Source organism: Chlamydotis macqueenii, chromosome 4, assembly GCF_036417535.1.
Source record: "Chlamydotis macqueenii isolate bChlMac1 chromosome 4, bChlMac1.mat, whole genome shotgun sequence".
NCBI lineage: Eukaryota > Metazoa > Chordata > Aves > Otidiformes > Otididae > Chlamydotis > Chlamydotis macqueenii.
Window position 1 is genome coordinate 18,268,960 of NC_141559.1, and position 26,084 is coordinate 18,295,043.

General features: G+C 44.3%; 1 protein-coding gene across 1 annotated transcript; it reads right to left on the bottom strand.

Annotated features, from left to right (window-relative positions):
- Positions 1-327: 327 nt before the first annotated feature.
- On the bottom strand, positions 328-24,649 carry LOC104485737 (glycerol-3-phosphate acyltransferase 3). The gene is made up of 12 exons (XM_086746490.1): positions 24,477-24,649; positions 12,925-12,997; positions 7,464-7,734; positions 6,911-6,985; positions 6,344-6,433; positions 6,088-6,181; positions 5,591-5,706; positions 4,061-4,116; positions 3,517-3,602; positions 2,853-2,981; positions 2,321-2,400; positions 328-1,480 (listed from the first exon to the last, which is right to left on the bottom strand). The coding sequence occupies exons 1-12, from the start codon at positions 24,618-24,620 to the stop codon at positions 1,354-1,356; spliced, it is 1,341 nt and encodes a 446-aa protein (XP_086602616.1). The 5' UTR covers positions 24,621-24,649; the 3' UTR covers positions 328-1,353.
- Between the last annotated feature and the right edge of the window lie 1,435 nt (positions 24,650-26,084).

A 26,084-nucleotide genomic window follows, 5' to 3' on the forward strand; every position in this document is an offset into this window, starting at 1 on the left:
TACAAATTTAGAAGCTCATAATTGGTTTCCAGTTAATTATAGATTCATTAGTTGAGTCTCCCTGATGTGACTTCATGTTGTAATTTCAAGTTCAGTCTGCATGATGAGTCACTCCTGCTCTAGAAAGGATAAACACTAAGCTATGTATGTGCCTTGGAGTCTGAGGAGGTGGGGGGGGGGGGAAGGGAAAAAGTCAAGTAAGAGCTCAACTATAATTGGTCCTTTATGTCAGTGAGTGAAGTTGCCATGACCCTAATTTTAAGTTTTCAGGAAGTATAACTGTTTTAGTTACACACATTTAGAGAAGAGTATAAATGCCACACAAGACCCATTAGAAATATAGAATTTATTTCTCTTTACATTCAGACAGCAATATATTGCAGATTTGAACATGCCACATCTTGTATCATAGGTGACTTATGGATCCTATGTTTATAGCTGTGATAGCTATTGCTAGCCCAGATCAACACAAAATGTGTTTCTGGAGTGGCTCTCGAGGTCTTTAAGCCATTAGCAGCAATTTTTGCAGAAGGGTAGTCTTGAAAACCCACTTCATAAAAATTTATCTGTCATAGCCTACATTATCCAGCTACTTACTGTATCTTTCCTTTACAGCTCCAGATCTCAAGAAAGCAATTTTGACACTAGCAGTGGATTGAGGACTGGCCTCTTATCTTCCCTCAAGTAGCAGTTCTCAGTAAACTCAATACCACATTATAAGGCCACCGAATTCATCATGATGCATGAACTGTGCTTTTGACAGGGCTGCTCCTGTCCCATCCTTTAGGATCTGGAGCCCTTGCTTCCCTTCCCCCTTTGCACATCCAGGTGCAAGCTAACCAAAAGAGTCAATCTTACAGCTCTGACAACATCCTAAAACATGTTAAGTCATCTACAACTAAAAGTCTTGAGCAACAGGAAAAAAAAAAAAAAAAAAAAAAGACAAAAATTTGTTATGTTTAAAGCTTCAAAGTACCATGAACCAGGTATCTTCACAACCAGTGTCCTGACAGCACCTGTTCAGTGTCCTTCCCTTCATCCTTACAAACTCAGGAAAAACTGTGGTGCTTTTTTCCTTTTGTCTCTTAACTCTCCACACACTCAGCTAGAAAATACCAGGAGCTGCAGTGCATCATCACATAAAGACAGAGAGAGGCACGGGAGTGGGAAGAGTGATAGGGGAGGAAGAGATACAGAGACACTGCCCTTGGCAGGCTCTACACCAGTCATAAACAGAATATGCATACAGGTGATGAGGGATTCTGTTGCTCCAGTTTTTGTGGGTTTTTTAAAACTAAAACCATTATTCCTGCTAAGGCTGGCTGTGCAAAATTAGTTTTCAAGAACCACCATTCAGTCTGACTCTGTTCCTGTAGACAGACTTCCTATTGATCCCTTTCTCACTAGCATCTTGCTGTAGTTTTTCTGCTGTTCTTCTTTAAAAGTATCTTTGACCTTCGCTCGTTTCAGACCTCCATCCCTGGAACAGAGCAAGAGAAAAAAGCAACCCATCATGTTTGTTACCACTATTGTTATCAAACTATGTATTATATTAACTATCTTGGTCAACTCTAGAGTCTTAATCTAAAGGATTATTAAGAAGGCTTTTCTTCAGAACATCTAGAACATCCAAGTTTAAGCATGTTTATTAAAACATTTACCTTAAGTTGTAATGCTTATGCAGTCCAAATTTTAAGTTTAGTCCATTAAAGCAGTCTTACTCATGTTGGTAATAGGTTACACCTACCATAGAAATCTTTGCCAACGGGGGATGCTATTTCCCTAGACTGTGGATACAGTCAGTTTTGTGCAACACCATAGTTTTCTCCTGCATTACATCATTCAGAGAGTCAGCTGGGCCTCATAGTTGAATCCATTTGCCATTCTCTCTACCAGAATCTTGCTCCCAAGTTTGTTTCATACAGTCCTGTGAAATCTAGGCATTATGCTGCTACTTACTGAGGTAGGACATGACAAAGTTGGAGCAGAAAGCCTCAAGCTCTATGGTTTATTTTTTGTTATTCATCAGTTTTGCCAAGTAACTTCACTTCTGCTCCTTAATCTCAGCATGAGTCTCAACATGAAAAACAACTATGAAGGGGTGCTCTTCAAAAGCATCAAGCCTTTAAGTAAAACTCACTGCATGAGAGCTACCTGCTCCAAAGACTTTCACATACATACACACATGTGCACGTGAAGTTATTCCCTCATTGTCTTTTGAGTGGAATAATGTTGAATGTTACCCATCACAAAGCTAAGAGAAGCATCTCAATCAAACAACAGATAGTCCACAAACTCTAATAGGTACAGCATCACTCACCAGGGAAGTTCAGTCAGTCCTCCTTGGTGAGCAATGGCTGACCTCACTCTGTTGGCAAACTGAACAGCATCTTCACCTTCCTTCAAGGGTCATAAATTCAATATAATCAAAGCAGAGAGAAGTGAATTGAAACAGAATTCCATAACACTTTACATCTGCTGCCTCATCAAATTATCTCACTGCCAAACAATCCATCCCTTATCATGCCAACACAATTCCAATGTGATAATAATTTAGCTAATTTTTCCCCTAAAGTGTTGAAATCAGGGGAAAATTTTGCTCCAACAGGATGGAACATTAACAGCATTGCTACTGTGAATAGCAGCGTATTTACTGCTATCCTTGGCATACTTCATGCAAAGGAAACGCTAAGTCAAATACAGAGTCAAGACTAACAAAGTCCAGTAAAAAACTCTAATTTGGAGACATGGGTGGGTAGAGGTTTGGGGGTGGAGGGGGAAAAGTAAAAACAGGCACTTGCAGACACAGTCAGGCTCTTAAATAGTGATTAGTCAACAAGATGCTAGATCACCTTTCTAACCATTGGTGGCATGTACCACACATTGCAAACAATGGCCCAGCTGGTCATTATTCGCAGGAGGTAGCTCACAATGTTGTATTTGCTGCTGTTCCAGAACGCGTCTCCAAACTGAGGATCATACTGTAAAGGATCACAAAAAAAAAAAAAAACAAATTATAAAACCCCTTCCCCACAGACCATCACAGTCTCTCTCAAATCTGAGGAGGATGCTTTCAGTCACATACCAGAGTAAGAAAATTCACAATGTGTTTGCTTAGAACGAGGCTTTAGAAAAATCAGCCTGAACTTAGTGCTGCTTGTGATTACATGACAGAACCAGCAGCAGATGTCACCCATTTGCCCAAACAGCCACAAGAGTCAAGTCTTGTGTGAGCTGCATGCTTCTCTTCCCTTCAGCGCTGGGAAGGACTAGCTGGATCTCCCTTCCTTCCAGCCTTCTGGAGGAAGAAGCTGACCCCACCAGGTCCCACCAGCCAGGCTCCAGGACTCCACTTTCTCATTTCAGCCACTTATACTCTAGGAGTCACCCAAGGCATACAGCTGATTGCCAGAGCTACTGTGCTTTCATTAGCAGCTGTACTGAGACATCTTCATACTACCCAGACAAAAAGAGATCCCAAACTTTGAAATTCAGCAGCCAGCTATTGCCACTTACTTTGATCGCAACAGGATAGATTGTCCCTCCTATTTCAAAGCTCCCCTTCTTGAACATCATCACAGATGTATTGTTTATGCAGGTGCCTGTCCAGAAGAGAAACTGAAGCCATTACTTCACACATTTCAGTCGCAACACTACATCAACATACAGGTCTCTCACTTACTGAGGAGCAAATGCAGGCCCTTTATAGTTAAGTTAACCATCTCTCCCTCTCTTGCTTTAATTGTCTCATGACTGACTCCCTGAATGAAGCCAGAACACGTGTGAGAAAAACCACAAGGCTGAGGTTAGATCTGTAAAACAGTGAATTGATATTCAGAAGGCAAAAGAAACAGTCTTTCTATTCTTCTGCCTACAGCTTCGGCTAGGATATCCAATAGCCAGGGACAGTATTGTGCAATCTCATATTAAAGATGAAAAATAGGAATGCCCTAACAAAATCTAAGCCAGAGGTGAAGATACATTTGAGCACCAGAAGGCATGCAAAGAACAAGGATGATATCTACAATGCATGGAGACAAAGAGCAGTTCAGCTTCTTACCTTCTGGAAAAATTAAGATTGGGAGCTTGCTTTTATCCGCCACATGTTCCCTGAGTCTGTGGAAGCAGAAGGAAAGCTTAAAATAAATAGCACCTTTCCACTCTTCTCTCCCCAGGCAAGTGCATTAAAAGTATCTTTACATACTAGACAGCTGTCTGAAACCAAAGCCTTTCGCTGGACATTTATTTATACTTGCCTTTCTGTTTCTGACAAATCTGAGGCTTTGTGCAAGCCATCCCTTAGGCCCCTGGTGCACTACACTGAGGCAACATCCTGTTTTCTTTCCTCTGTATTAGCAAAGCCAACAAATGTATGCCATTAAGTCAGTCCACTTAATTCTGATCAACTCAGCCTGCCAGAAATTGCCTACACAAGAAAAAAAAGTCTTGCACAATGGTCCATCCAGGCTCTGCTTACTTAACAGCAGATTTCTTAAAAAGAAGACTCTTAAATGCTGACTGCTCACACTACTTGAATAACACCAGGATGACTTGGCAAAGCTGCACTGCTGCATAGAGGCCAATGAGGTGGTAAAAAAAATTAACCTGTTCAAATCAACCTGAAATTTCTTTAAAAATTAGGAAGAACTTCTATCACTGTACTGTAGTGTTCATGGGTATGCCTTTGGTGACATCCTGCAGAAAACTGCCTTTGTAAGCAGCTCAGTTTTTTAGCTAGACACATATCTGCCCCTCACCCAAATAAGCAAAGCTTATTATTTCTAGTGGCTCACAATTTCAAATGAAGTCAAGACAGTTCATGTCATAGAAAGCCTACTTTTTCACCAGTACTTCTCTTCAACAGAAAAATCTCAAAATTTGAAGTGAATTTATACCCTTTTAAAACGTGTATCTGAATTCAGACAAGCTATTATGCTGACAGCTACCTAAATGAGATGTTTTGTGATAGCCTGCTGCAATCCAGACCTTACCAGAACCTTTAGTCTGAACTGTTTCAGCCTGTATAACTTTTCAAGCCTTCCTTGGTGACCTGGGAACCTGACAGTTTCACCAGTCTACTGTACCAAAGCCCACACAAGCAAGCATATTTAGGTCATTCTGAATGATCCAGTTTGCTGCATATGACCCCTCCAACTCACTCCAAGAACTGCTGGTGAGCCACTACTACACTGATTGCTTCCACTCCTACCTACATCTACCAATTTGCAACACTCTGCATCATTCCAGCTTACAATAATGTGGAATTACAGTCCATTCGTACCCTTGTGATTAGCATTTATATGCAGCAGTCATAATTTGGAATAAGACAAAGATACAGCTCCTGCTAAAAGAAGATGCTTTCACAAGTTGATCTTTTGCCCTTTCAAGGTCCCAAGGTTCCAAGTTCCCTCTTTCCCACTACAACCTCACCAGCTTGTTGGGCTTCTGTCTTTCCAAAGCTGTAATTTCTCATCTGGGCCTTTGTTCAACGACTCGTCGGGGATTACAGACCCGGGCATTGTCTCTCAGGCAGTAGTAGGTCCCAGAGTTCCACTAGCACTGCAATCCCCGGCTCCAACCCGTATCTCACCTTTTTGTCACTAGATGGCGGTCTTTGACTTCTGAGCGTTCAAACCAGACGTGAGGACAGGCCTTGACTGTGGCTCTCTGAATCACTCCCATTAGTCCACCGTGAACCTGGCCAACCTGCAAGCCCGAGGAGGAGTATCAGCATATGAGACACCTGGAAAGCAGAACTTCCCTCTCTGCAACCCCCTCAGAAAAACCCAAACTCACTGGAGCCTGCAAACCAGAATTGGGCAGTGCCCACAAAAACTATTAAAATGCATTCACTTGAAAGTACCTAGAGGCATGCATGGAAGCATATCTCAAGTATTAAACCAGATGAAAAGCCTAGCATTGACAGTGCCAGGACCAATTCATAATTCAACATAATTTATATGTCTCCCCACTGACTAGTGCTCAAGTTGACATTTTTACTGTGAAAGTTAAGTACAGAACTCCACAACCAAAACCCCGCAATCTTCCTCTCTCCCTCTGCTGTGGTCATCGCACATCTCCTCATACCATTGCATAGCACCCATCATTTGTCAAAATGATCGCATCTATCGGTGACGTGTGGTTGGCAACACAAATTCCTCCTTTCTGAGGTTTGTTTTCCCTGCAATTACAAAATGTTTTGTTAGAGTACTAGTTACACACACAACAGTTCCCTAAAGCTGCGAGATGCGACTGCAGGTCAGGAAAGAGCTGCCTCATTTCAAATGGGATACTCACATACAGAAGTATACACACACTTTCGCTACAATGGCAGCTCACTCACTTGTTATGGTAATGGATAGTGCCAGACAGAGCTCTGACAAGGATGCGGGAGCACGTGAGGTGGACCACTTCACTCAGATAGTTTTTCACACTGAAAGAAATCACAGGCATCACATCTGGAGCATCCTGGAAAGCAGCTAGACACACATGCAGTATTCTCCAGTCTACTCAACATAACTCAGTCAAAATTTTCCTGGTACTCTGGAGCACAGAGGGATATTCCCAGCTCTACCAATTATTTGCTACAGCAGCTCAGCCAAGACATGTCATACCGTTGGTCTCATTTACCTAGGCACGGCTGTCATTTATTTATTTTTTTTTTAATCCCAGCACCATTAACTCCCCTACAATGCTTCCTTTGAGTCTCATGACAGCAAGAGAAGCTCATCAGAAATCAACAACCTCAGTCCTGGCTCAAAATGCCACTAAAAGCAAGGCCACAAGTTTGTGGGTAGAATGGACTATCAGTAGTCTCTCACTTGTAAAGTCTGTCCAGTCCTAATCTTGAGTCATTTGCAGTGATGTAACTTGACATGGTCGTCCCTCACAGATCATACACAGTACCTACCTGCTGTTTGGCAGCTGTCCTACCATTGTTGTTCCCACAATCATTGAGGTAATTCCAATGGCAGCAAGGGTAAAGCTACAGACAGAACAGATATTAAATCAAAATAAGTAGTTGTACTCATTTTAATATCACTTTCCCCTTTAAAATGGAAAGGGATTGCAGGAATTCAATTATTCCTCAGATACCTGACATATCCAGTTCTCTTCAACTCAGTAATCTCTGACACATTGCTCAAAATCATGGTCTAGCAAAGGCAGCAGACACCCCAATGCATATAGGGAGTTTTAGAGCTCAATGCACACTTATGTTGCCAATGCATATGACTTATTCACAGAAAAGATGACCACTAGCCCTAATCTACTCTCTACAGTAAATGGCAAGATTAAGATGGTCTGGATGGCTTCTTAACCATTCAAAGGAGCATTTAAGTGGGTTCATCTTCTGTATCTGCTAATGTTGCTTTTGGGTTAAAAAAGCTGAGATGATACTTCGGAAGACAACACAAGTTTTGTGTTCCCAGACGGACAGAATCCCTCAGCACCCACAAGCTTACCGTAAGGGCAGTAGGAAGCAGTACCGCACTACAACCCCAATGACCCACACAACAGTCAGTCTCAGGCTTATGTAGTGGAAGTTGACATTAGTCCTTGTGAGGAGATTCCAGGAGACCAGCTCTTCAGAGGAAAACCTTTGGGTGACTTCATCTTCCACAATGGCCTCAAACCCTTTTCTGCAGAAGTAGAATATGTCAGAGAATTCAAAGTCCACTCGATGCAGACGTGCAATTTCTTTCTCCATAGGTGTTTCATCTCGTTCAATGATACCTTGGGAAGGAAATGGTAACCCCATATGAGAAAATAATTCTACACAGGAATAGTCACTCTCCAAATCACTCTCCGCTCTGTACTACTTGAGGAGACAAATTTACTGTCAGAGCCCCTCCTGTGATAGCAAGATCAAATATGTAGTTGAACACAGCATACACTTCAGTAGGCCAGTTTTAGCTCCCCCTCCTCACATAAACACCTTGAGCACCAAATATTTCAAGTTCTGTTGCCTACTGAAGTTGAAGCAAGAAGGTAAACCCTTTCCTAACATCTGACAAGTTCTCAACTCAGCAATTTTATCCAAAACCATCTTACACCTCCAAAGGAAACCAAGTGAGACCTTGGCCTTTCCATTCCCTTCTCCTGGTTCTCTGTGTATTTAAGGGCATTCAGTCTCCTCCATGAAGTCTTCTCTGGTCTCTAGGCCTGCCTCTTGTCAGAGATTCTGACATCCCTCAGCCACAATCAGCCAAGATATGCTCTACTGCTACCTGCCAAAGCCCCAGGCTGCAACTCCTACCTGGCATCTGTGCATGGACCAGCTTTGAACTAAACTCAGTTCCCTACCTGCATACCACAAGTATTTTCTTTAAGTACAGACAGGACCACATTATTTTTTTTTATTTTAGTTTAAATCAAAGAAAAAAATCTTCCAAAATATACAAAGTCAAAGAAAGTTTAGAGGCGCCTTGATATAATTTAGTTTGGCACTAACAGTTGTGTTTCAGTTGAACTCTGCCCACATAATATCTGGCAACAGAAAAGAAACCTGGACAGTTCAGAATTGCAGTACAAATAGCAAGTATTCCCTCTCCTTCCCTTTTCTCGTTTCTTATACTTATGGTCTGATAAGCACCAATTCCTCACTACAGCTCTCAAAGGCAAGGACAAATTGTGTAAGCTAAATATAAAGATCAAGTAGCTGCTTTCTGGCAAGCAAGTCTGGCTCCAGAAACTGATGACTGAAGAAATCTAGAGTAACATTTAACCAGAACAACCATCCCCGAGACATTCAACTAGGATTACAGAGGTCCAAGTTCAGGCTGCCACTATGTCAGACACCCTCTGACAAACTGCATTATCTCTGTGATTCCACGTTGAGATAAAAAATGCAAAAGGAGGAAACACCCAACTGTTTCAAGCTACAAAGCTCTTTCCCATAAATACACATCCCACAATGCAGAAATCTGCATCCCAAGGAAGTCCTGTCAGCAGAAAAACTCTAAATCTATTTGCTGTGCAAATCACACACAACATTTAAATTACAAGTGACATGGAAAAATCTTTGTATTGCACTGTAACATACATATAGGATAACACAAGAAGCTCCAAGATACAAGTCCCACAGATCACTAAGGTAAACACTGAAGAACAACATGCAAGAGATCTCACACTGCAACAAAACTTATTAGCACCTTCAGCTCTGAACTCAGCAGCCACGACTTGCAATTCCACCAATGGACCATCTCAGTGCATTGTCCTATCACTAGCCTATAAATATAAACCATTAATACAGCACACCCAAACACTCACATGCCCTTTGGTATCTAAATTATACAAACATGCATCACATCAAACATTTAGCAGGATGGATTACACTTGCACTGTATTTTAAACCCTAACAAGAGCTCCAGTTTGTAGTTCAATTTTCCTCTCAGTCAGTTTCTTAAACCTCTAAGCTGTGAAACATCCAGGACCACAGGTGACCAAGCCCACCCTGTCTGCTCCATGCTGCTGCTGTGGTGGGAGACAGGTCATAGCCAAGAAACTGGCCAGGGGAATTCTCCAGTACCCATCACACAAGTATCACTCTTCTCCCCAGTTCCCAGGAGAACTAGGAACACTGCCTCCTTATCCAGTCCCCGGTTCAGCATCAGCCAAGCAGTTGGCTCCCCTGGCTCCTACTTCTTGGCTGAAACCAGCCCAGAGTTCAAGTTTGACACACTGTTGGCACAGCCAAGATAGCACAGCTGTAATGTCTTGCCTCACAAGTCTGTGCTGTCATTGTCACACGACATTCCCACATGCAAGCTGGCTTGCAGCCTTGGGACAAGCTACTCCAAGCCAAGACCTCAGCAGCATCTGAAGGTACTATGAACAGAATGAAACACGTGCTGCTCAAGTGACGTACTTAGCCTTCTTGTAATCAGAAGTAACATTCAATGGCCTTTAATCCCTTGGCCATGGGCAGAGCTGAGTTTGTCAAAGACAGCCAAAAGGCAACATTAAGCAGGAGTACAGCAAACATCACTCTCAACCAAAGAAGCCATAGCCACTGCTTTACTCAGTGTCACAGCACAAGCCCCGAGCCTTTGAGCTCACACACTCTAGTCAGCTAATCATACCAGGCTCAAATTTGACATTATCTACTCAGTCACACTACTTGCATAAGCTTTTCTTTTAGTGGAAGTCACTTTCAAAACTCTGACATAACAGTATTTTTGTTGTTTTTAAACCCACCAACTTGAAGAGGACTGCCAACACTCACATCGGCAGCTGAGAGCTGGTTATTCAGTGGCAATGAGACAGACATCTAGCCTCCAAGTATCTGCTCGGCCAGGAGCTACCACTGGGCCCGACACAAACATGCTACCCTCTAACACAGAGGGACCTTGAGGTGACAGCACCAGGGAATTCCCCACACAGTAACTACATCAGCCAACATTTTGCTTGGGACTGTTCCTTCTCACACCACCACCACAGGGGCACTGGCTGCCATTTCTGCCAACAGACGTTAAATACTGGATTTGGTACTGCAGATAAAGGTGGCGTTTCCTCAGTCAAGCTCTCTCGTGTCTTTCATACTGAGGGACACTGGATTTTAAGGTGTTTGAGGAGGACCATTTTTGCTCTGCCTGGGCACAAAAAAACCTTGCCCTTGCTCACATATCTGCAATGCTCCCTCCTATTCTGGCCCACCTCCTAGTGAAGACTGGATGGTCAGGAAAGATGGAAGAGGTGCTACACATTCCCCTTCAGCACTTAACATGTATATGCGTACACACACACAGACCCTTACCTTTACCCAGTTTTAAGCAACTACTCCATAATTCATTATCACCAGGAATTTCTCCTCCCTCAGTAAATATTGTGTAACGTAATTGGGCCTCTCCACTTGCTCATATTCTGTCACCTCAGGCTACGCCAACTTATATATTGCACTGTTAGACCTATACGTGCCCTGACCCTCAAGTACTTTCATCCACATAGAGGAACCTAGGCTCCTCTATCAATTAGCCCTATGCTTAAAACCTCCCAAGAGCAATATACAGAGCACAGCTTGGCACTGCAGACTCCACATCTCCCCTGCTCCCCATACCTTCTCAAGTAAGGAATAGTTAAGACTCCAGCTTACTGCAGGAAGATTCACCTACAGTGGGGAAAGGTTTTAGTTTTAATTTCAAATACAAAAAGGACATCAAAAAGAGTGCTTCAGGCCATCATTACGGTTGTGTAACCCCATCCGTAAGAGCACTTGAACACAGCCTGCACATAATCATCTATATGAATTACCTCAGGTCATTTTTACTAACTATCACTACTGCTCCAGATGGTAGAGTGCGCTCAGATTACTCCAGGTTCTGAACTACAGCTTGTATTGGCACTATACACTCCCCAGTCACACATACAGAGCGAACAGGTACTTGTGGTTTTATGGAAAGATAACTCATGGAACATTATCTACTAGCCAGGTCCTCTCTCCCTTTACCTTTCTTTTCCAAGAGAAAAAAAAACACACCTACATGCCAAAATGACCAGATGTCTAGGAAGACATAAGTTCTTGCCCTCTCATTGACCCATGACATAATGGGACACAAAGAAAAAGGATACCTTGCTGCATTACTGACAACCTGGGAAACAGATAGCAGGGCACTGACATTATCAGTAAGAATCACTCACCTTGCCTTCCCCCCACCTCCAAAAAACTCCCACAACTTTCAGGACATTGGTGAACAATATGGGACATACTTTTTCTCAGCCACTTTAAAGTCCACAATTAAATAAGATAAATTTTAATGTGTTTTAAGAGCTGCTGTGCAGTACCTCCAGTTTACTATTACAGGTGTTAACTAATAGTTAGACCTGCTACCATCAGAGCCTGTTTCATGCCTGGCCTGCAGACAGTACAATACCACTGTTTACAGTATTGATAAGGATACTCCTGTGGAGATGAAACGCACACAACCAGCTCAGCAGTTCAGTCCCCATTACTGTATCATGTTCGCACGAGCTAATTCACAGAATCTGGTAACAACTGACTTGTCTACTAACTGGCAAGCTGGTCCCATTTCCAGCTCTGCTGCCTAATGAGGGAGCACACAAAATGCTGACACTGCTGTCAAATGCTGTCAAAAATAAGCAAATCAATAGCAATACCAAGGCAATCAGGAATCAGGAGAAAACCAAGTGCTGGATGCAATACCTTGTTCAGCCTTCTCTTATTTCCTGGGCAAACTCAGACTGCTCTCACTGCGCTTACAGCTCCAAAGTCTTACAGCCAACTCTGACCTAGTACAGCCTACCACAACACACACAGAGTATGGGTTAAGATTTCATTTCAAAATCAGGCTAAAGGAAGAAATATGAAGCAACTCTTCAGCTGTCTTTCTACAGATAATGAGTGTAAGAAGTTCATCTGGCAAACGCTAAGGTAACTCCAGGGGGCAAAAGGTAAATAGCAGCAGACTGAAAAAAGGGCACAAATACAACACCACACACCTCCACCCAGCAGTCCTGCAACAGAAAAAGCACCAGGCTTGGGAAAGAAAAGTGCTGTTAGGACTGAGATAACTGGCCAGCAGCGCTGCAAGCAGTGACCTAAAGACAGAGTTCAAGACAAATCAAGCTCATACTGTAACTCAAAATTTTCACTCAACTGAGGACAGTCTCCATCTTAAGCTCTACTTTGTTTTGTTAAACTTAATGTTATTTCATACCCTTAATTTCCTCATCCCCTGATTTTTAAACCATTCAATACAAGCCAGCAAAAGAAGCATTTCATTTCGCAGGAACAGTTCTTGTGCCAATAGCATTGCAAAACAATTAGACATAACAGTTAGCTTGTAACCACCCCACGCCTTCTCCGGTTCTCTCATGCGCGTATCTAACTTCTCCATTTAAAAAGGACACAGTTCTCCTATTTTATAACATTAGTCTTATTAATTTGACTTTATTCCAAGCTCTCACCATTAGCAGCAGGACTCTTCAGCATCTGCGGCTGTGGCTTTTTGACACCTTTTTCGATCCGTATAGTGGCCCACTGTTGAAGAGAAAAAAACCAGTTATTTCACAAATGTAGTATTCATTTAAGAAAAAAGTCCTGTAAAAAAGCAATGGTTAATCAAAGACAGGTTGTGATTTTCAAATAATATCTTCACCAGGTAATCATCATCCATCTTCCTCAGATGTGTCCACAAACTCACACTGTAAGAAACACTGCCTCAGTGTATTTAACAATCAAAAAAAACCACTCAGTGCTAGTGAGTACTTCCCAGCACTGCTCGCCAGTCTTTGGGGAGTTGACTCAGTCCTCCACAGATGTTTCAGTTCCACTGCAGATACAGAGGCACCAAGAGGACAGGACAGGACTCCACCAGCCTTGCTACTTGCACATCAGCCAAGTCGTGGCTGCATGGAAAGCTCAGGGAGCTGAGCTCGACAACAGCCCCCGAGCACACAGCACATGTTCGCAGACACATCACAACTCGGCTTGTCTTCTTTCAGAGTAGTTGCACCATATTGAAGCAAAAAAGTCCTAACTGGGTTAAGTCAATCTGAGGCCTGCATACAGCTAACTTTGCTAAAAACCAAACCAGCATTTGCAGTCAAGGGAAGTCTCATTTAAGTTTGATCTCAGTCCAAAGAGGATTGCACATAAGATTTTTCCAAGCTGAACAAAAGTGAAATTTCCCTTGACTTTGCAACTGCTCATTTCTTGGCATTTTAGACCTCTAAGCAGCAAAGAAACAAGCCAAATCCCTGGCTACAATGTACAGCTGCCGAGAACCCCTTCCCCCGCCCTTGGGAAGGGCAGTCAGTTCACTGGGGTTAACCTGCTCTTTTCTAGCAGGTGGGCTAGGAGAATGAGATTGAATGAGGCAACAAAGTAAGCTCTGCTCTCCAAAAACTGGCAGAGCCACAGGAGTGTGAGGAAACTTCCTCTCATTTCCAGCCCTGATGGAGCTGGAGCCAGTTTAACCTGTTCTCAGGCCAAAAGGCTTTCTTGACCGTCAGCTGACTCGGTTCCACACAGTGCTTTTAAATAGCCCTTCCACCTCCTATGTCATGCTTCATTTTTACTGCATTAGTGATGACAATCCCTGCCCCAAAGCTTGCCTGTGATGACAGAGTAGCCCTTCGGGCCTGGATCCTTCCATTCCCTACGTGGCAGCTTTGCGAAGGGATGGAAAGCTCAGCCAAACTGGACTGACTTTGTGGCTCCCCATTACGTGCATTAATTCCTCTCCCATGAGACTTAATTCTGTTTCTAGAAATATTATTATAATAGGCATTTCCAAGACAGACAGGTAACCTGGCAGAAATGAGCTCACATCAAAAGATCAGGATAGTACCCTGTTCAAATCTTAACCTACTCTCCAGTCCTTAGACAGTATCAAAGGCATACTTTGTTTTAACAGATGGTCCTCACTGGTCTGCACAGAAAGAACCCAAATGCTAAACCATGCAGTTTTCACCTCTCTCCTTCAACAGAACTGTGGAGCATTTGGGGACACAGTTCCCCTTTTCAGGGTCAGTATCCTGACTCATGGCATTATCTCTGCCACATAACTTCCCAGGAACAGCCCCAAAACTGCTTACTATATCAGGTCTTGCTGAATCACAACCCAGCCTGCCATTACTTTCACTTCTTCCAGTTCTGCTGCTGCTGCTAAGGCAATAGCTGTTCCAGGAATAATTTTACATGTAGGAGTAACTTTCTGGCTACACATCCTCCTCAACAGTGGTATGGCAATAGAAGTTCTGGGAAATACCAGGATGAAACACTGTTCAAGGAAGAAACTATTCACATTACCTCCATTTCTATATTTTGTCTACTAAATGGATTTGGGGTTACAGGCAGACCACCAAATACATTGGCACAATCATTCTCTGACCAGACTTGAACCACTGTATTCAAGGAATTAGCATCTTTATAAGCAGGTAAGTCACTTATTACACAGAAGAGTAAGAACATACATGGCCAATGGTCTCAGCCATATACAGTAGCTGAGAAAATAAGTTTTCATCTTCCAAATCCTCTCAAACAGGTAATCAAAACTTAGCACTACCACCTTCTACTTTGCAAAACCTGGAAGAAAGAACAGTTTCTGTTTGGTGCTCAGAAAGAGCATGCAACACTCCCTTCACAATGGTCTTGCTACAGAAATTCTGCAGCTGCAAATTCATGCTCAACAGTGTCAAAAAGTCTGAGCCTCAGCACCAGCCATGAGGACACAAGCTATTGACACACGCCTTTGTAATGCTCCAAAGCTTGCAACATCCTACTCTAGCACAGTATCTTTTGACACTTTGCTATGCAAAGGAGGCAGCTGACTCTTCCCAAAGCAGACAGAAATTGCAGGGTCATGTAACCCAAGTAAGTTTCTGCTGCTTAGACACATTTATCTACCCAATTCAGAAAAGTACATTCCTGCTTCAAAAGTAGTATGACTTCTGGTCTACAGGTTCATCTAACTCCAGAAAGGTGCAGTACCTCACCTGAGGGATGGAGGGGACAGGGGCAAAGACTGGAGAGGACAGTTCCCTTTAGTCTCTATCCATGCCTTCCCAGGGGATGGGAGAACCACTACAAGCTTGACACTAGCGTGACATCTGGTATTTCAGGGCACAATTGACTTGCACTCCACAAGTCAATAGTTGAGGCAATTCTACTTTTGGTACCAGATCTCCCAGGGGATCTAAGAATGCTTCATAAAACCAGCTCCTCCTCTTGCTCCTCTCTTGGCCAGGAGACACTGGCTATTTATAAGGATCCAGGGCTATCAGCTGCTACATCAAACTAGTTTTAAGTCCTCTGTGTCAGCTTTCTTCTTATAGAACCACTGAATTGTTTAGGTGGAAAAGACTTAAGATCAAGTCCAACCATTAACCTAGCACTGTCAAGTCCACCACTAAACCATGTCCCTAAGCACCACATCTACACATCTTTTAACTGTGTCCAGGGACGGTGGCAGCCTGTTCCAATGCTTGACAACCCTTTCAGTGAGGAAGTTTTTCTTAATATCCCATCTAAACCTCCCCTGGTGCAACCTGAGGCTGTTTCCTCTTGTCCTGTTGGAGGAGAGAAGGCTCTGGGGAGACCTTCTATATCAACCTCTATAATAACAGACCTTATTATTCCAATACCTAAAGGAGGCCTACAGGAAAGATGGGGAGAAACTCTTCAGTGGGACTGTTACAATAGGACAAGGGGTAATGGTTTTAAAATAGAAGGAGGTAGATTCAGACTGGACATCAGGAAAACTTTTTTTTTTACAATGAGGGTTGTAGAACACTGGAACAGGTTGCCCAGAAAGGTGGTGGATGCCCCATCCCTGGAAACATTCAAGGCCAAGTTGGATGGGGCTCTGAGCAACCTGATCTAGTTGGGGATGTCCCTGCTCCCTGCAGGTGGATGGCCTTTAAAGGTCCCTTCCAACCCAAACTATTCTATGATTCTAAAAACATTACCAACAAAAGAAAGGCTAAGGAGAATCTCAATCCTTTATTGGATGCAAAGGGAAGCATAGTGACAAAGGATGAGGAAAAGGCTGAGGTACTCAATGCCTTCTTTTCCTCAGACTTTAATAGTAAGATGAGTTGTTCTTCAGGTACCCAGCCCCCTGAGTTGGAAGACAGGGATAGGAAGTAGAATGAAGCCCCCGTAATCCAGGGAGAAATGGTTAGCGACCTGCTACACCACTTAGACACACAAGTCTACAGGGCCGGATGGGATCCACCCAAGGGTACTGAGGAAGCTGACAGAAGTGCTCACCAAGCCACTTCCCATCACTTATCAGCAGCCCTGGCTAATAGGGGACGTCCCAGTTGATGGAAGGTTAGCAAATGTGACACTCTGCTACAAGAAGAGACAGAAGGTGGATCTGAGGAACTACAAGCCTGTCAATCTGACCTCAGTGCCAGGGAAGGTTATGGTACAGATCATCTTGAGTGCCTTCACGTGGCATGTACAGAACAACCAGGTGATCAGGCCCAGTCAGCAGGGGTTTATGAAATGCTTGATCAACCTGATCTCCCTCTGACAAGGTGACCCCTTAGTGGACAGGGGAAAGGCTGTAGATATTGTTTACCTGGACTTTAGCAAACCCTCTGACACCCTTTCCCACAGCATTCTCCAGGAGAAACTGGCTGCTCATAGATTGGACAGGCATACTCCTTGCTGAGTAAAAAACTGGGGCATAACCTCATGACATCCTTGTAGTCCTCCTGAGTTACCTGCCTCTTCTTCTAAAGGTCATAAACTCTCCTTTCCCTGAGTTCCAGCCAGAGCTCTCTGTTCAGCCAGGCTGGTCTTCTTCCCTGCCAGCTGCTCTTTCAGCACATGGGGACAGGCAGCTCCTGCACCTTTAAGATTTCCTTCTTGAAGAATGCCCAGCCTTCCTGGACTCCTTTGCCCTCAATCCATCATACTTAAAAAAAAAAAAAAAAAAATGCATGTTCCAGCAACCAAGCAGCAAGACATTTTTACTTAACTTTAATTAATCCAATCCTTCGACTTATTGTCAGGCACCTGAAACAAAGGCACTATAATCAAAGCCAAAATTTGAACTTTGAACAAATGAAAAACTTGTTTATATCCAGTTTGGGAAATAAAAGAGACACCATACGCAGAAACATGAGTAATTTCCCCTCCTTCCCACCAGCTAGGGATTTGCATCATCCATGAGCATCTAAGCTGGCTGCTACACTAAAGCACAGCTTTATGCTACAAAACTATCACAATGTGATCTGATCCAACTCACAGATGGGAAAATAATGTGTTTGTGTAGTAGAGATCAAAAAGCATGAAACAAAGTTTTAAGCCATAGCCTCCATTCTACTTGGGAGATGAGCAAAAAGCAGACTGGCAGGTCTTTGGAATTGATCACTTACCAGTAACATTGACACAAATCTAAGTGGCTTCTCCCAGCTTGTGAGCTGGTGCTGAGCAGGTAGTGTTGAGTGCCTCTGTGCAGACCGAAGTCTTTAGCAGGGATTCCTGAAGCAGTTTTGGGGAATGAGTATAAAACACCAGGCTCCTGAATAGATTAAAAATAGTTCTGCAGCTGGAGCTACCCACTGAACTAACACAAACTTAGAAAGCAGCACAATCACAGAAACTACACAAACACCACCAGAGGTCTGATTTTGAAATGTTTGTACTCCAACTGCTCATGACAAAGTAGTTTGGATGTCTTAATCACACACGGTACAGTCTGAAGATACTACACTTCACTAAGCAAGGAAAAAAGATCAACCTTTCCCTGAGAAGGTTTCCCTCCTCATCAGGAGGGCCTCTAATTTATAAGCATCTTAAAAAACCCAAACACACAGCAAGTCAACAGCCTATACAAAATGGCCAAATGATCCATTTCATTTATGCATTACTAAGCAACTCCCACATATATAGGACCCACGTAGTACTTGAGAAAAAGCTGATCAGACCTCAGAGGCAAAAAATCACACACTATTTACAAAAGATGTCAAAAAAACATTTTATCACCAGATAAGCCAAGCTTGACAGGTTGTTTCATGAAAGCACATCTAGAGATACTTTGTTATGATCAATCACAAGTCAAGTAATTAGGAACACTTCAGGGATTTCTCCTGTTTCCCTAACAGGTGATGCTTTACCTTTCACACTGTTTACCACCTTTACATCACCTCTGGCTTAATAGCAGTGTCTGACAATTATTCAGAAGAGGAAAGAATTACTGATGATGACCAAAGCGTGCAGTCATATGGAGTTAGATCACTGGTGTTCTCCTATTTAAAGGTACTGCTAGGTCGTGTTCAGAGCAGAAGTTTACAGGCTAGTTTAGGTGAGTACTCCTCCTTGGAGGCTCTCCAAAACTCAGTAATAACAGAAAGACTTCATAGCACCTCCCCACACAATGCTACATTACTTAACACAGCAAAATCTGCACACCAATTATTAGGTTGGTGTGAGGAGGAGAGGAAAACACCACCACCAAGAGAAGCAACCACTTCTGAGTGAGGGCAAAAGGTCAAATTCTTCTGCATATGTGAGTTGTATAGCAAGTCCTTCCTGGTAGACAGGTATCCAAAGAACAACAAAGTCCAGCTTTATAAGAAAACACCAAGGACATCAACAACAGAAATGTAAAAGAAGCTTCTTTTACACCAGCTTCCCAAACTGTTACTTTAAGGAAAGCTCTGAATACAGTTGCTGTTATTTTTTTAACAGCATGTGCTTATAAACAGATCAGAAACCCCAGTGTTCTCATGCTGTGAAATTGAGAGCAGTTTCAGGCCAGGGCTGTTGACCAGAAAGATGCTGCATTAATTATTGATGCAATCCCAGCAGAGGGTAACCACCAGCTCTGTCAATCTTTCCTACCTGCAGAAAACACACATAATGGTCTTCATAAGACTGGGGTCTCAGTTAATACAGCCCAGGAATTTACTTCAAAATTATGCAGCTGATTCGCTAAAATACTACTCCAGAAGCCAGCCCAAGCCCTGTAAACAAGGATGCATCATTTGCATCAGGCACATCCAAGACATGCCTCTTGTTAACACATGACCTGGTAGCCTTCAGAGTTACTCTATCACTTCAGAGCTCTCCATTTCTCCTCTGCCTGGCAGTCCCTGAAGGATACCAATTATACAGACAAAGGCCTCCACTGACACTGTGCAACATCAGTCAGCAAAGCCTGTTTCAGAGGCCAGCGAGTTGAAGAGGAAACAGTCAAAATGATTCACCAATTTATCAACTTAAACATTTTCTCCATTTCCCTTCCACACCCTTATACCCAGAGCACATGCAGTCCTGATGGTGGTTCACAGGAAGAAGCTGCAGCCTGGTATAGCTGGGACAGGACATAAAAGCCCATCCCACTGACTTTGCACAACCACAACCTACAATTTGACCACAGGCACCAAAAGATCCTTTCTTTCCCACAGACATATTATTCTCAAGTTTAGGTCCATTCACATTGCCAGCGTCACATCCAATGCAAGTACCTTTGGCTTCACCTCCTAACTACTGAATAATATTACATCCTTGCCTAACAAAAGCACATTCCCTGCAGGGGAGTGTAATAAACGATTATAAATTGCTTCTGTTTCAAGTGGCTGCTATTAAATCCAAATTGACAAGTTACAGGACACGAAAAACACCTACGACTTCAAGCATCTGTTGTGCATTACAGCGCAATCGGCAAAACCAACCACTCAACGCCTTCTCGGCTAACTGCAAGCCCCACAATCAAAGTGCCTCAAGAGATTGGGAGCATTCAGAGTGCTTGCAGCCATCAACAAACCATTAGCCCTAAAAATACACAATAGGGTGATATTAATTTATAGCTGAGCTGTTTCTTAAGACCTAATCACTTCCCTCAGGCTAGTTCATTTCTTAATATTTCACAAATAACACACATCACAGTTTAAAAATACAAGAAATGTCTTCCCATTAGGGCAGTGCTGCTGACAAGTCAACCCTATTGTCTCAGGGAGCTGGGCACACCCCCAAAAAAGCTAGCAGATTGGAAAAAAAAAAACCAAACTAGAGTATTGGAATTCATTCTTAACAAGGCGAGCTGCAATCTGTCAAGCAGAGATCATCACTCAAGGAGGTTCACTGCTACTGCCAAATACATAAGTACATGGTCTAAACTAGTCCTCCAGATTTTCCACAAACTGACAGAAACAGAGAAACAGATTGCTCTGTGGTAGTGGCTACTCTATGGGCCTTAATGAAAGACAAATTACTTTCTGAAAGGCTAACTGCTTGGCAAGAGAGCTTGAATGGCACGCTTGCAGGGGCCTTATCAGCCCAAACTCATAGTAGAGGTTATGAAAGAGGCAACAGACTAGGACAGAGGAAAAATGAGACCAAGAGGTAAAGATGCACTAAATTTAAAACTGGAAGCTATGTGATGATGTTTAAAAACAAACAGAGGGAAATGCAGCACGCTGTGATGATTGACTGCAAGAGGCAGTCCCCAGCATTTCAGCAACAGGAAAGATTTCTGTGGCAAGTGATCTCACAAGCATCAGCACAGTAGGTAGAGCTCCTTGGAGACAAGCTCCTTGGAGGAGCAAACAGCTTCTGGAGATGCTTTTGTAGCAGTAATCCAATATTAAAAAACCAAACATGCTAACATGGTGCTAGAGATCCTCCTATTAACACTGAAAGGGAAGCCACAGGCAGAAGTGAGCAGTTCCCTAGAAGTTTGGTAAGGCAATTCAGAAGCAAGTTAATGTACTTTAACGAATACCTCCATGATGGGAGAAGTAGGTTTTCTAATAGTTAAGTAGTCTGCCTGCCATACTGCAATCCTCGGGTATTAGCATCGCTAGTCACACTTTTCTGCTTTTATATCCCCTTATCACATCAGAAAAAATATCTACTCCATATAAAGCTGATCATCCCTACTGTAGTCCATAAGGGTTAAACACAACCCAAGAGAAGCACATCCTCAACACTGCTGTCTGTACATGCTGCATTTTGCTCAGAAGCATGTGCCTTGCTGAGGCAGCCCAGAATAGAGAAAAAGCTATTGTGCACCAACAAATCTCTCTTGTCAGTAATATCCAATAGTCAAAGTACAAGAACACTTTGTTCCTAAAAGGAGCTTTTCCCCTCCCTTCTCTTGGGCCATGCCTGCAGCATTGGGAACAACAAGCTTCTGCAGGAACAGATTTATTTTTATTGGCAGGAAGAAACTCAAGCATAAGTTCAGCATCATCCTCATCTTGCTCCATACCACAGCTTAGACAACAACTGAACACCAATTGTCTCAGACTCATTTTTGTATGCCTTGTTTCTTCTGACATGACAGTGGACCAGCAGACATACCACAACAAACTGTAGACTCTGCATCTACTTAGTTCCTGGACTATGGTGCCGAAGTTAACAGTGTAGACCCTCAAAACAGATTAGCTTTATTAAAGTCTATGCTGTTACCTTACAATATATGCTGCATAGGAAACAAACTGCAGTCACTGTGTCCTCCCACTACATCAACGTGTGGGATATAAAGAAGTAAAGCCAGAGAACAACTTGGTATTCAACTGGGGTGCACAAACAGCCACCACTTTGCAGACAGTTCCTGCGGTCTAGCCCAAAGAGGCAAAGGCAGCAGCAGCACCACCCTCCTGACTGAGTGCTCTGCAGGCCCAAGAGCCCTCCCTCCTGCAGAGACAAAGGGGACACTGCCTGGGGCTGAAAGCCCCAGACACTGACCTGGGGCTGAAAGCCAAAGAGGAAGCTTAAGGAAGCTAAGTTAACCACTGTGCCAAAAGAGGTCCTGGCCATCAGAGACTGCAGCATCCTACAACTCAACATAGCCACAAAACAGAATACTGCTTCCCAGGAAAAAGCCTGCATACTCAGTTCAACAGCTCAGGAAGTTTCAGACACCCAGGCAACAGCACAAGGCTAGTAGCTATGCATTTAACACTTTCCATTGTTGACATGATTTTTGAAAGGGTAAAGTCAGGTGCAACAACACAGATTGTCAGTGTCTCTTGTAGGCGCTGCTTGGAATCAGCTGGCAGACTATCAGCCTGTCTCTGTCAGGCTGCTAACCAAGACAGACTTGTGAGCCAAGGAACAGGAGACATTTCACAACAAAATACTCTCTTTCAGGGATTCTCCCCATGCAGGTATTCTGGGGGCATTGAGATAATAGACAGACCAAGCTTCTTCACTCTCCTGCAGCAAGTCCAACTTACCAGAGACTCTTCTCCTCAGAACACTTCCCAATTTGTCATTTCCTTTTCTTTTTTACATATATAATATTTTAAATATATCATATTTATGTACAATACAATTATGTATTAATATAATATTTAATACAATGAATGACATGTAATTCCAGAAAGTATTTAATGCAAAAGTAATAGCAACTCTCAAGGTAAGTCATTATTTCCTCTCTTGGGCATCAGAAGAGCTCTTACAAGTCACCATCATCAATACGCCATCAACTGCTTCTCCGTACTTCTGCCCAAGAAATTTTGAGTCACCTCTTGTTGCAACATTTGATGACATTAAAAAATGATTAATGATCTAAGAATAAAGAATGTAAATTGTGGTTAATCACAGGTGAAGGCAAGTCATCCAAACAATACTATCTTACTAGGTCATCTGGATTGCTCCCTCAGGCCAGTGTGACCTTCACCTTTCTCAGCTTCTGCTATCCAAAACTTTTCTTCCAGCAAAAACTGCATCTTCTACCCTTAACAGTTCTCTTCATACCATGCGTTTAACAAATGTCATTTTTATTAGGTGGGTGGTGGGGTTTTTTTTCAGCTGAGCACCAAGGATCTTGAAGGCACTGAAGTACATGAGCCAGGTTTAACTGAAAACCTTGTAGAACAAGATTAAATTAGACAAAATCTACTTTCCATAGTCACACACGGACATACTGTATTGCCACAGACTGTGCCTTGCATCATTTTACTTTTCCTCTTTATAACTGTTTTATTGGTTGGGGTTCCCCATCTCCTTGTAAAAAGTGTAATAAAAAAATAAAAACAGAACATTTCCACCAGCCATTTCAAAACACTCTTCCTCACCATCACAACGAGCTTCGGAGGCAGCATTTTCCCCCACGTAAACCATGGCCCCATCCGGAAATCAGCTCCTTCGCAAGAAATTCACTTTCCCAGAGAATCTGTAGGAAGATGGCGACGCAGGTGCTGGACACACTCGACACGGACGGGAGTCCATGTCTCTTGAGCATCGGCATGCCTGGCGCTTGCAGTGGCAGGCACGGGGCATGCTGCCAGACGTTTATACCCTCCAAGAGCATGACCCAGCACTGCTCCTCGCCGGCGGGGAACGGCTGACACCAAGCAGAGACAGCCGCGCCCAGGACATGGTACAGCCCTCAGTAACGAGGTTTATTTCACGCTCTTGCAGGATCAAGGAGCGCATGCCAGAGTCTGCACAACCATTAAATTCATACGGATTTAGGTTTCTGCCTAAGGGCTTGAACTCCAGAACTACAAGCGGACACAGATGACACCAGATAGGACGTGACCTACCCCTTCTCCTCCACTGCCCTCGCTCTCCAAAGCAAGCCAGGGGGGACAGACGCTTCCCTGGGTTCCCCAGCCCGGGGCAGGGCCCCAAGGACGGGAAAGGCCGCCCCCCTCCCCGCATACCTGCCTGCGGAGTCTCACCGCCCACGCCGGGGGCCCGACACCGCCCGGAGCGCGGCTGGCGGCCGCAGCGCGGCACTCACGCTTCCTCCGGCCGGAGGGAGCCGTGCCTGCCCGCCCGGTCTCCCCAGGACCGGGCACAACTGCACCGGCGCCACTGGAGAGAAGCAACCCGGGCCGGGGGAAGGGGAGAAAGGCCCAGCCACCCCCTCCCCGCCCTGGGGTGTCCCCCGCCTCACGCCGGCCCCAAGCGACACCTCACCGGGGGCGCCATTTTGGAGTCCCCCGGGGAGGCCGCTCAGGCCTCCGCGGGCCGCCCCCCTACCCTCCCAGCGCAGCGCGACCCGAGAAGGCGCCGGGCTACGGGGACGGCGGCTCCCGCATACCTCCAGCGTCTTCACCAACACCCACATGTAAGCCTCGGAGATGCCCAGCGAGACGCCCAGCGCCGAGGGCACCACGATGAGGGCGAGCACCAGCGCCAGCCACACTGCGCCCACCCGCGCCGCCGCCGACCCCACGTCCTCCATCGCGGGCAGCGCCCGACGACGCCTCCGCTAAGGAGAAGGCGGGCGCCGCCACCCACCGCCCTAAAGGCCCGCGGCCGCCCCGGCCCGCCCCGCTCCGCCCTCCCGGGGCCGCCAGCACCGCCCCGCAGCTGAAAGAAGTTGAACTTATAGGAACTGTAGGAATTTTATTTACATAGATGTGGCTACAGCGAGTGTCTTCTTGTAAAGGGGAACCGAGGGTGCTCCTCACCGAACACATCGTTCTGGAAGCACAGGGAGATGGGGCTTCGCCTTGGGAGGTGATGATTAGAGGACGGAAAGCAGCTGAAAACCAGGCTGCGTCCGCACTAAAAAGTCCTCATGTAGGAAAAATGGCTCCTGCGGAGCTGGACGGCAGGGAGGCAGTCCTGCCAGGGCATACCACTGTGCTTCGTGGCAGGTGCGTGGGCTGGAAAGCCATGGGAAGCATGAAAATGGCATCTCGGGAAGTGGAAAAGGAAAATTAGGGAAAACTCCTAGATCAGTGAAGAGTAAAGTAGATAAGGACAGCTAAAGAAGTGAAAAGGGACAAGATCTGTGCTTCAGCCAGCAGCACACTTGGTGCCCTTGTGTTGTGTCTTGTGCCTTGAGCTGGGAAGAGGGATTCACAGAGGGACCGGCCCTGTGGGTACCCGCCCTGGCACATGCCAAGAAAAACAAAACTTCGTGGAAAATGGCTAGAGGAGGGTTTATCTGCCCAGGCCTATGCATCGCAGTTGTATAGCACTTGGCATGACACAGTCTATACCAAGAAAGCAGTGTTAGCAGAAAGAAGCTGAAGTAAAAGAGCAATGGCAGCCTTGCCAAAGCATCCTGGGGGAAAGGAAGGACATTTTCCTCTAGGTTAAAGGCATTCAGCGTAATGTCCTCGTGCATCTTTAATAAGCATTCCCTAGAAAAGGGACATTTGACTTCATTCTCCATATTCGAGATGACAGAAATGTATCTAAGAGCCAAGTGCTTATGATCCAAGGGAAAAACCTGAACTAAACTCTAAAGCCTCAAGAACTATTTCCAGGACAGTCATGTGGATAAAGGCATTGGATTCTGGCTCCTATTTTTGGCTCTGGCACTGCGTCACCTTGGACAAGTCCTCTCTGCATCTCACCTCTCCTCCCACTCTTTGCCTCATCTAGTTAGAGAATTTCTCCGAGGCTGAGACAGGATGATCCTCGATGAAGCCTCTGGGTACAATGACCACAGAAAGAATCATCCCACTGGATCTGAGATTGCCAACCAACACTTCTGTGTTTTCATCCCTCTAAACATTTAGTTGTGATCATTCCCGAAAGGCTCAGTTAGGACTGAAGGCAGTAGCTTGTCGGTGCTGTACACACATTAATACAAGAGTCCCTGCTCCAGAGAGCTGTTTGCACTATAAGTGGTTTTCGAACATTACAGAGGTGTGTGGATCCAAGTCAATTAAGAGTGCCCAAAGTCGGAAAC